Below are 12,136 nucleotides of genomic sequence, written 5' to 3'. Positions count from 1 at the left end.
AGTTAATGCAAGCTGAGGTAAACTGGTTTGAGGGAAAAAAAAAAGACAATTTAAACATAATTTAGATCTTGACGTAATGAAGTTTGCTATTCTGGAGAAAAAGAATCAGTGGACAATCAAGTTTTAAAATCTCTAAACCAAAATGTACAGCACATTATCATCATTACAAAGTTCATACCAAAAAAAAAAAGTCCATCTCAAAACATTAAACAGATATTCGGACAAACACTTCTACAGTCAATTTAAACAGCTTAACTGTACATAATATATCTTGTTCCTAGAATTAAATAATTTTTAAAAAGCATTAAGAATGGGCAGAGTATTTATTAAATATCTGTAGCTTTACTCATACAAATAACATCTTATTAGATGCTGCAACTGTATGTGGAGCCTCCAATAAAAGAAAAAAATTTACCAGTAAATTCTGCTCTCAGGGAGAATAAAAGGCTTTGTCATGTTACTAGGCCACCTCTCTGAATTTCTAATCTGGTTTGTTAAAGAGAAGAGTGCTACTAACGCATTAATAAAAATTCAGTAATCTGCCCTGGTATTTTTTTCTCATTTTAGAAGAAGTAGACACAGATACAGCACTGAATGGAAATCACGTATTTCACACAAAAATAATTCACAGTAAAACAGACTTCAAAGAATATATAGCATAAAGTTGAGTCATAAGGTGCATTCTGAAAACATGAGATACAGTGTGACTGTTCCTGTAATTTAACTCACCTTAGGGGGTAAAGCTTTGGAAGTCCATGAAAAAAAGTCCAAATCCCTTACTCCTTGGCTAGCATTAAAGACATTCTGAGCAACAAAGTTTGAAAAAAAAAGACATATATCAACAAAGAAATGGGAACAAAGAAATATTTGAGGAAGAAGCTCAAGGTATTATAATGCAAACTTTCTCCTCAAGTAAATTTGCTAGTAGAATGTTTTGCAAAAGGGGAAAGTTTTGTTTTCCTAATCAAGTCACCTGGGTTCATTGCTCACCATGGCAAATCATCCATTACACAGAAACAGTTTAGTATGTCAAAAGCTCAAAATGGATGTAGTGTGTCATGCCATTTACTGAAATTAAGAGCCAGACATCTCTTATAAAGCTTGAGACTTCATGCTTTATAGAAGAAGAACAGAAAAATCTCATATTTCTTTTACAAAGAAATGGTAGCTGGTCCCATCACAAACCAGTTTTCTAGCAAGACGGTCTCCTGTTCTGAAAGATGATTTCAATTAGTGCAGGACGAGTGCACACAGAATTTTAGTCACAGTCAGAACCAAGGAGATGCAAAAGGGCTAAGCTTGCTGTTACTGAAAGGAGTTCACTTGCACAGAATGATTCCACCAGTTTGCACATCAAAATCATATTTTTTTACCAGAGCCAAAATTTCAGTGCTACATGGAGAACCACTGCTAAGATTTCATTCGTTTCGTAAAACATACTCTGCATTAACTAGTTTGTTATGAATAATCATAAACCAAATACAGACTGCAGAGAAACATCACTGATCTTATAACCAATTGCCCACACTATAGAAATCAGTACTGTTATTCTGTTTAATTTTTCCTCCCACAAAATAGTGAAGACAGTGTTTTTTAATCACTGGAAAACATGAAAAAGAAGCCATCTTTTCTCCATAAGCTAGTTTCTAACCATTTCAAAGAAATTTTCACTGTTTCTGTCAAATGAAAGAATAGCATACATATAGCAGTACTAATAATATTTATGGTATTTATGATGGAATCCCTTCAACAAAGTACTCATTTCCTCCATATGAACAGAAGTATCAAAATCTAATTCCCTATCCCATCCTGATATGGGAACCAAATTAAATCCCTGCTCAGGAGCCACATTAAAATTTAACAGTAGCTAAGGCAGTAAATCCTTTCAGGCAGAAACAAGTACAAAACATCCTTGGTATGTTTCATCTGTGTTCTTTGAAAAAGCACTAATATATTATAAGTAAGTAAATCTACACTTTTATCACATGATAGAAGCAAATAATCTACTCTATACTGCTTGCAAACATCAAGTCTCAATAATACAAATTATCTGACATTATGACAGAGAGGGAAATCATCACACCACCAGCATTTCTTCAGAATTGAGTACTTATACTTACAACTGAAGGAGGTGGCAAAGCACTGGTGATATTTGCTCTGGGGCACTGGGGTAGGTGGGGAAGGAGATAGATACGAAGATGAGCAAAGAAGAGTCTTATCAATTTGGCAGGAAACTGTGGCAACAATAAAAAGCCTACATGTGCCTAATGAGTGTGCTTCATAGGCATCCAACCTACTTCAACTGTCTGATTCTATCATTTTACAGCATATGTCCTTTTTTGTGATGGACTTCCACTGAGAAATATGGACTATGCATACCTAAAATATTTAGGTATCATTTCAAAGATCTATTTTTCTATATCATAGAACTCTATGCATAAAACATACAAGTCAAGCAGTGAAGTGGGACCATGCTGACCTAGAAACACCAAGAAGATCAAACTAGAAGCTCTCTCCTGCTCTGTGAGCTTCAGAACTTTCTGGCTATTACAACACTGCACACCAGTTTAGATTAATAGATCAGACATCTATTTGAGAACCAAGTTTTCATTCTGAAGAAACCACTATATAGAAGCTTTGAATTTAGCCCTTATGCTATCACCTGTAGATTTAGTTAATTCTTTCCTTCAAGACTTTACCTTCCAGGACCTAAAACTAATTTCAGAAATTCATACATTTCCCAATAAATTCTAAGTTTCAGAGATTTAAAAAAAAAATAAATTAATTTGTTTTGCCATAAAAAAATCAATGGACCATTAGGAAGTATTTAAAACCTCAGTTATTGTTTTTCAAAACTAAGACTTCTCTTAAACAGTCATCTTGATGATTTATCCAACACAGTCTTACTCTCCAATTGCTTTCCATTGTGCTTAAAACAACAGTAAAAATCTTTTGTCGATGCCCTTCAGTGTTCCCACAGAACATTCAGCTTTCTGATGCTCTGTGATCAAGCACTGGAGCCTGCACACTAGTTTTGATTCCTTCTTCCATTGCAATAACGGTTTGAAAAACGTGCAGTTTCTCAATCCTTGATTGCCTGTGGTGGCTGGGGAATGTAATATCGTAGCTGGACATCAGGGTATAATATTCCTTCTTACAGAGTTTTAAATTTCAAATGAAGTAATGAGAACTTACTTAGAATGTGATTTTTTCAAAAAGACAGCTTCCAGAGCTTGATCAAGATACATTTCTATTTCTTCCCAGTGTGAACCCTTTCGTATTGTATGTACCTTTCTACTATGTACCATGTGTAAGTATGAGTAACTGTCTGGATATAGAATTTTACAAGGTTTTTTTTTTTTCAAAAACAGGTATCTGAACACCATAAGACAAAAGGAAAAATAACTACCAGAGATGGAAACAGCTTATCCAAAATCACAATCTATTAAATTGACAATCTCATATTTATATTATCTACAATGAATTGGATGCACAATTTCAGATCAGGGGCTGTAAAGCAACTCTTTGTGAAAGGATAAGAGCAACAGAAGAAGAGCTGAAGACTTTCTAAGAAGGTAAATGATTACAGCTCAAATAAATAAAATACTGGTAACTACCATGAATCTCTCCTTTCCTATGATCTTTTATCTTCAAATAGAATAGCTCTGATAAAAATATGGGAAGTCCATTTATGAGAGGCACAATATTCAGTGTTTGCTTTATCATAAAATACCTAGTTAATGCTAATAAATATACATAAAATGCAGATACAAAACATACATCAAGATGAAAAGAGGGCACAACACTCCCAAGAACCTCTACTGTTTTTCATCTGCTCACTGTTCCATAATACAGTGAAGAAACAGAGTAACTAAAACTTTTAAAAATTTTTTTTGCATATTTTCCAAAATGTACTGAGAAATTTTATTTACTTAAGGGATTAGCTATAAAAAGCCTGTATATTTAAACATGAGAAAGCAATGTAATTTGAGATGACAAGTCTGCACACTCAGAGTTGAATAGAAAATGGAGTCCATTAGAAGTAATTCAACATCTATTTGAACAGGGAATACGTGGCCTTACTCAGGCATTTCATTCTCACTTTGCATTTTCAGTCACAAAGGAGACTTTTCTCCAGTCTTCTTTTTAAGTCAAAACTGGTTGAACAGCTTGGCTCCAAAAAATCTTGCACCATCACAATTTTTTTTAGTGCATTCTACTCATCGTGTCATTCAGCTACCCAAATCAACAGGATTGAGCAGATATGAATTATATCACAATTTAATCTAACAAAACTTTAGTAATTTTTACTTAATTGAACATCCTTTTTGACATAAGTCCTCTCTAGAGGACTGCAAAAATCAAATTTGACAAGTTACAAACAGTCCTTGTTTTTGGACAATTCAGAGGAAAAAGAAAGTATAGTTCAATATATTTTCAACCTAGTAATCACGATAAAAAAGATTTTACAACTTCCTACCAAGAAAGCAGTATCTGTGCAAAGGAAGTATCTGTACAAAGAAAGCTGTATATGCTAGACTAGCGTGCTGTAAAGACTTAAGGCATTCAAAAGTCAGCCTCTGAACCTTGACTTTTGTTTTGTCACCTTTAAGAAATAAAATGTTAGAGAACTACTTTTTTTCCTTTTTCCTCTAATTATTGTGAACCAAACCAACAAGCCTTACTGCTTATATATTGTCATAATGAAATCAAATAGTTTCAGGACATGGTAAGTCCTCTTAAAAATCTGAAAATGAGAGCCATGCAAGGAAACTTTTCTGAAAGTAGCTCCAGACACATTTCTTGCACAGGCCTGCACTGTTGTAAGAGTTATTTTCAGAATCCATTTGCTATGTTGGCTGTCACTTACAGAGCAGAAGCTAAGAAAGCACATGACTTTTAACTTGTGTCACAACAAGACATATGACTGGCTACCTAAAAGAAAATTAAGCATTCCTAACAGCTCCTAATAGTCTAAACAGTAACGGAACTAACTCACTAGAGTGTTAAAAATCCCCAAAACCAAGAGATAATCTTTTATCTGAACTTTACAGACAGAGAGAATGAAATGTTTGAATACTGAATGTGGTTTTTCATATTTGATTGTACCTGGCCTCCTTACCCACAGGAAATTTGAATTCACAAACTTATGTTGTCAAGATTGAATGTTCAGTTATTCATGGCAGACATTTCTTTTCAGGCTTCTCTCAAGGAACACAGCATATGCTCTTCCCTAGAACTACACGTATACCAGAGCTGTATGAAATATGCCAACCAGTAAGTTCTTGCTATCCACAGATAACTGCTGAGCTCAAAAAATGTTCCCTTCAGTAAGCAAAAAGGTATTGAAGATAGCTAAACTAAAAAAAAAACCCCAAAACGCACGCAACTAAGAAAAATCTGCCAGACTATAACATCCATCTAGAAATACAATAGTTACTGAAGTTAGTTACTTAGTCAAGATGAATTCACTTTTACCAAGGGTGAACTGGTAAAATTCAACTACTGCACAGAAATATTAATATTTCATAGAGGTATAATACAGCAATTTACTAATGGTTACCAATTTCTAAGGCAAAAAAATACAGGCAAAATTTTAAACAAAGCCTAATTTTTCCCATGTTTTTATATATTCTACAACAGACTAGAAAAACACTGTGATGACAGGCAAATTTGAGTGACTGATTTCTGAGTACAGAAATATTTTGCTTCCCAAATGCAAAATTAAAATAATTTCCCAAATAAGGATTCTATTGAAAGAAATCTACAAATAGAAATATATCAACAAATAATTTGTAGACAAGAAGACCTATTCACATCATGTAACAGTGTTTGGCAGAACAGCCAGGGTATTATGAATTTCCAGATTTAGCTACTAGCAAATAGTCCAGTTTCACTGGAACTGCGAATACCTCAGTTCTTCTATAACCAAAACACACAAACAGCATGATATTACTGTGTTTAATTTAATTAAATATTTCTCAATTATCTTTGACTGCAACAAGCAGCTCACTCAGATAAGATGACAAATCAAATCTAAATAGCAGTATCAATTAGATCGGATTCTCACATTCTGCCCAGAAGAAAACAAGGTACTGCCCACTCAGGGAATGCATGAAAACAGATGAGCCAGAAAAGCCTGCATTTTCATGAATCTTTTGAGAAACACTGGTTTAGTTAATACAGCTTTTCCCTTTTTGTCTTTCACATTTTTCAAAAAAGCATAATTCATTTCCAGAAAAGGTGTAACCTTTAAACTGTAGTGATGATGATCACCATTAAAGTTATTCAAATAAATTATGTTTATTCTTATTACAAATTCGATGTTTGTCTTGAAACTCTGGGATAATCTGAATAGCTAATGAAGCAATAACTTAAGGATTCAGGTATAAAATTCACAAGAAACATCCACAAAACCAGAGCCTAAAGAACTTTCTGTTTGCTTGGTTGGTTTTTTAAAAAAGCATCAATGACATTGATTCACTGTAGGCTGCAAGGCTCTTCTGAGATCATGGCACCAGCGGACCATTTCACAGACAATGCTATGTAGCATTAGAAACACCTGGTGCAGACCACAATCTAATACTACCCTGCTTTTGTTATAGCAGTCCCTGCTATTCTGTTTCTCTTCTGGAAGAAGAGGCTTCAACATAAAAAGCCTCATACCTTTCTACACTCCAACCTCATTACACAGCAGCCCTCTAAAATGCAAACACATAGAAGGTTGTATTTGATAATTAAAATATCGTTTACCTCAGGACTTTTTGCAGCCTTAATTAAAGAAAGTCTTGTAATGAGGATAGAGTGTACTTTTGGATATTTTTCAAAGGCACCTTTTACTTACGTCAACAGGTACCAGAAGGCTCTTGCCAAGATGCTGGTTAAAAGACAGACACCAGGCTTCAGTGTAACCATTCATGTTAGGAACATACTTCTTTATTGTTTCATCATTCAGCCTCAGCCAAACACCATCATCATTGTGGATCTATGGGAAACAAGCAACAAGAACGAGCCATGCCCTCCTGTAACTTTTCTGTAGCTAGCAAGGATTAACAGACTTCAGGCAGACAACAGCAGCAAAGAAGCAATGATCCTTACAATGCTGGCACAACACAAGTAGAGATAAAGAGGAATATTGACAACATCAGAATTCCAAAGCAATGGGGAAGCACATCTTATAAGTCAAGGTGCGAAGATAAATTTAAATCAGATCATGCAGCAATAAGAATTGCTTTGAAATAAAAGAGGAAAAAAAGTCAAGCCTTTATAAGCTTTATAAATTCCCCACTTCCCATTTTTCCACTGCTGGTATGACGTGGTAAATTGCAAAAATATTCCTTGCTTATGAAGTTATATGGTAAGAAAAACCCACGCATAGTAGTCTAACATACTAATAGAGATCTTTCAGACCTCTAAGCGAAAGATGTAAGGAAAAGGACACCTACATCTGAATTTTTGTGTAGAGTTGAAATAGTAAACAGTGAAAAGTTAAATCTTAAGAAGTATTATTGTAAGATGAACTCTAAAAATTTTCCTTCCTTGTATCAGTCTCAAAATGTTTGTTACACAGGTCTTGACGAAAGAAAATGATAGGAAATGACAGCTTGAAAACTAAATTAGTAAATTTAGATTTTTGCCATTTATGGTCTTAAGTTGCATATGCCAACATCTAAACATGGAAAAAAACCCATTATTTGCATGAATTAACTTTACACCTTAGCCCAATTTTCAACAGAAATGTCTTATTGATTACCTCGTCAATGAAAGTGATGGATCCATTGACTTTCACTATGCCTATTTGCTCACTCTGAAGGGAAGGGTGGCTACGGATACGAAGCCCTGCACTGTCCTTGGCCACAAATTTGCGAACCTAAGAGAAGCAAAGAAAGACAGTAAGGAAGAAAAAAAATTGGAACAGCGCTCTCAGAGTAAAAAGAAATAGGTTTAACAGAATCTGAAATGCCAGTGACAAGACAGCAGTCTTAAGAGTTACAGTTTGTTGCTAGTTTCCCATGGCTGCTGTGTATAATTTCATTTTTTATTAGAGTCAATAAAACGATAATGTTCCAAAAAACCATAGTGTAAGCATGCATTGACTTGGAAATATTTACACCCTACAATAATTTTAACACACATGTTTCATTTGCTGCTGAAAATTTCACCACATTTGCATTTTCAAATTTATTATTTCTCCTAACTGATCAGACGAGGTTTACTATTTCTCGGTTATGCTACTGTGGTATTCTCTTTAGTCAGCTTTTTAACCAAAATTTGGATATTTTCCTTAGCTAAAGAGTTTAACTAGCCATTTTAAAATAAAATTATCTTTCTACTTCTTAATCTTTCACATGGCTATTTCAATAGTTTATTCTTTTTGGCACAGGAAGGTTAGAGCAGAGGCTCCTTGCTATTAGATGGACTTACTACAGCACCCCAAAATTTCCCACTTGTTATTCACTATCTCATTTTTTACCATTCAAACATTATCAGGCACCTGTCCCACAGAAAAGAAATGCAAGCCATTCTATCAGTCTCTTCAAACCAGAGATGCATATATTCTATCTATATGGTATAAGACCACTTTCTTGGAAGGTTATTTTCAAACTCCACAGGTAAAAGTGATAAAAGTATCAATGGAAATATGAATTTAATCTATAACACAAAGCACAGAATGATGTGTAAGGAACAAACTCAGTGATACATAATGAAAGGTAACAGCTAAGTGCATTAACCTTTTTTCCCCTGAAGAAATTATTTAAGAAATTATATTTATTCTGAGGCTAATTTAAAAACTAAAATACAAAACCAACAAAACCCCCAAAGGATTTCATACAGAAATTACTCCAAAATGTGCAAGGTTTTGCTTATTAGCAGTCCTCTTACTCATAATACTTAGATACTCACAACAGATAAAACTAAGGCTTTCAAGGTCCTTGTAAAAGTATAAAGCTGAATCACTGCTGGCAGCATTCTGAATACAAGCAAGCCAAAAACAAGTCTTGCAAATTAGGGGTCCTTGCATCAATGTTACGTCAGAAAATCATTACGACAGTTTGCTAGAAACTGGACTTAAAACTTTAATTTAGAGGAAAAACTCACATTCCAGATTTTGAGTAGGCACAGGTCTGGAAAGAGCCTTCTTTCCTTTTGCAACAGCTAACCTAACTAGGTTGATAAACTTCAACCTATAACTAGAAATTGCTTAAGGATCAGATCCACTGACAGCCAATACAGTAAAAATCAGATTAGGAGTTCTCTTATGCTCATTTCTGACCACGATGAAAAATTTTATCGGCTGTGTCTGCCTTCTGATAAAGAGCCTCTTTGCTAGGAATATTTCTGCATAGCACAGTAGTTTTGTAACTCTGTAACACCTCCACAGCCAGTTCTTCCACGGAGCATACACAAACTGGATTCCAGCTGAAGAACTGACTAAGGCAGAAAGGCTTCACAATTAGGATGCACATCATCCCTACAGTGCACAGCAGTTTTCAAGAGCTGTGTTGCTGTGCTTTTTTATTTGACAAATCTGCAAAGAGGTACACGTCACACAGCAGAAAGGGATGTTGTATAGGATGTAAAGGGGTTGGATCTTCTACAAAGGGGTGAGAAAAACCACCCCCAGCCCAGAGCTTTTGGGTTTGGTGGTTATTGATTTTGCAATTGATGCTACCTACTTGTTGTGTCAGGACGGTAGAAACCACCAAAACGTGTTAGTGAGCAATCATTCTGGTACCAGTCTTGCACCTTGAAATTCAACTAAATTAGGACCATTTTCTTCTAGATGGTTCCAACTACCCTGGGTTACATTACATTGCTTGAAAAATAATATTTTCCTCAATATGATGCGGAATGAAATTTACTGCAAGTTAGTTATTTTAAATTTTCCAGCTAATAAAGAGGCAGTAATTCTTATGGGTCATATACCCCAGGTTGAATACAGATCACTATCATGCTCTCCTTCAGATTTTTCATCTGACTCCAAGTAATAGGGAATGAAGAACACACATATAAAATCATAACACAGTACCCATTTTCAGCTTGCAATTTAAGTAAGGTTTGGCTACAAAACTGGAATGTTCCAGTGCCTCAATGAAAATATTTTGGTGTTTCTACTTGAGAACAGATCGCCACTGAGAATACACTGGTACTTGCCCTTTGGTTATAACTATCTGAAATTTCAGGCTGACAAAGATGATGAAGAAGCATTTAGAGCTCAACTATATCCTTTTTTCAGCAAAACATGATTTTGTATATTGGACTGTCTCTGACTGATACATGTCTAATCTGCATTCTTGGCTTCAGAAACATGGAGCATAGTACAATTATTACCTTGCTGTATTACTTACAATACTGCTCTTGATACACTAAGAATTATCCTGGTTTGTTATGTGATTTATTATGACACAAAAGAAAGCTGACTGATTAAATAATTTACCATGAAAGTCTAGTTTAATTTTTCAGCAGGCTCTACAGACACTATGTACATGACAAAGATGGCTCCTTTTTCAAAGAGACTAAAACTTGGAACAAGAAATGAGACATGCACACAAAACATCACAAGGAGAGGATTAAACACTACATAACAGAACACCAGAGGACTGATTTCTGTAAGTACTTTGATTATTCACACAGTTATCATGCATGAACAAGTGACTCCAATTCCACTGTAATAACTGAAAAGAAAAACAGAACTTCTGTTCAGCAATTCATCTCATATCAAACCAGAGTCTCTCATCTTGGGGTCGGCAACACAACACATATGATGATGAGCTTAGGTGGAGGTACCCTTAAGTTGCACTAGCTAAATCTCTTAGTAGGAATTGGGAGTTCTAATTAAGATAATGCACTAACAAGGAAGTCTTCCTCCCAAGACAAGGGAGAAAGTCTAAAGGAAGCTTCTTGGGGAAAAAATTAAAAAGAGTCCCAGTGAGGGGTAAATGTTGCATTGAAACTAAAAGCTACATTTATTATTTTTAATTTGAGGCATGGCTACAGGGAAAAAGAATCTTATTAGTAGTAGAAGCAGATGCTGAATGCATTTTAAAGACTGGGGAACGATACAACAAAGTTACTCTCTTTGGATTATCCTGAAGTCTAGAAAAAAAAAAATAAATTAGGATGCACTACATAGGTAAGAAGTTGTCAGAAACCCGATCCTTCTTGTAACTATATATTTCTCAATCATCCTCCCAATTTCAACAGGACAGGAAACAACCTTGTGGTATTTCAGAATTCCACATCCTTTAATGCAAGTTTCTTCCACAAAACAAACCCCCAAAAACCACCAACAAAATCAGCACCTCATTTAATATCCCTTCCTTTGCATCTAAGAGGAAATGCAAGGTAGTTCCCTCATCTGGACCTTTTCCTTATACCACTCCCACCCATTTCAGCTTACTTGCTTTATTGTGTCTACTTTAGTCCTTCAGGTTAGAATGATAAGGTGAAATGTGGATGTCTAATGCTACAGAAAACAGACCTTCAAAAAACAATCATGCCATTCTCTAAGGAAGGGAAAAATACTAAAGAAATTGGTTATGGATTTATACTGAGTGAAGATGCTTATGACAAAACAAAAACTTTGTAGAATTTCATGCAAAATTAATTTCCTAGTATGATATATAATATAATTAATAATAGCGCAAAATTTTGTCTGTGGCTTTAATAATAGCTGTATAATGTTAGTGTGACAAGTCAAGGCAAAGGCAGTTTCTGTAGAGCTTCTAATAGTTTTATAAATTCATGTACAAAAAGAAAATGAAATGAAACTGTTTCATTTTATCCACTATATTAATTTCATTCCATTCAGCATGTTAAAGTGATCTGCAAATATCCTCAAGTCTGCAGCACTATTATATGATAAAGTATATATTAAACGACCAAGTCCCACCCAAAAATAACTATCCGTTTTGTGTATTTTTCAGTTCTCCAAACCTTGTTTGGCTGAGGCTCTGCTTTTGGTTTAATAAGTTGGGTTCCAGGAGGTATCATTCCTTTTGGAGGATCTTTTACTTTCACTTCTAGTCCAGCATCTATAAGCAAACAAAGACTAAGTTTAAAAAAAAATGTAAGGGGGATATATCAGTTAAAAAGTAACTATAGCTTATCTGTGCTACAACTCAGAGTAAACAAA

At 34.8% G+C, this 12,136-nt stretch overlaps 1 protein-coding gene across 1 annotated transcript in view; it reads right to left on the bottom strand.

Annotated features, from left to right (window-relative positions):
* MYCBP2 (MYC binding protein 2) overlaps nucleotides 1-12,136 on the bottom strand; it is a gene marked incomplete at its 5' end in the record, with an annotated part of 167,550 nt that overhangs the window by 47,918 nt on the left and 107,496 nt on the right. Inside the window, 3 exons of the mRNA XM_083884892.1 lie at nucleotides 6,845-6,985; nucleotides 7,754-7,870; nucleotides 11,938-12,035. Coding sequence (XP_083741018.1) covers nucleotides 6,845-6,985; nucleotides 7,754-7,870; nucleotides 11,938-12,035 — 356 coding nt within the window. The remainder of the gene's footprint in view (nucleotides 1-6,844; nucleotides 6,986-7,753; nucleotides 7,871-11,937; nucleotides 12,036-12,136) is intronic.

This window comes from Zosterops lateralis (genome assembly GCF_965231275.1).
Source record: "Zosterops lateralis genome assembly, chromosome: 2".
Classification (NCBI taxonomy): Eukaryota; Metazoa; Chordata; class Aves; order Passeriformes; family Zosteropidae; genus Zosterops; species Zosterops lateralis.
The sequence above is the reverse complement of the archived record's forward strand: the minus strand, read 5'-3'. Positions and strand labels throughout refer to the sequence as shown.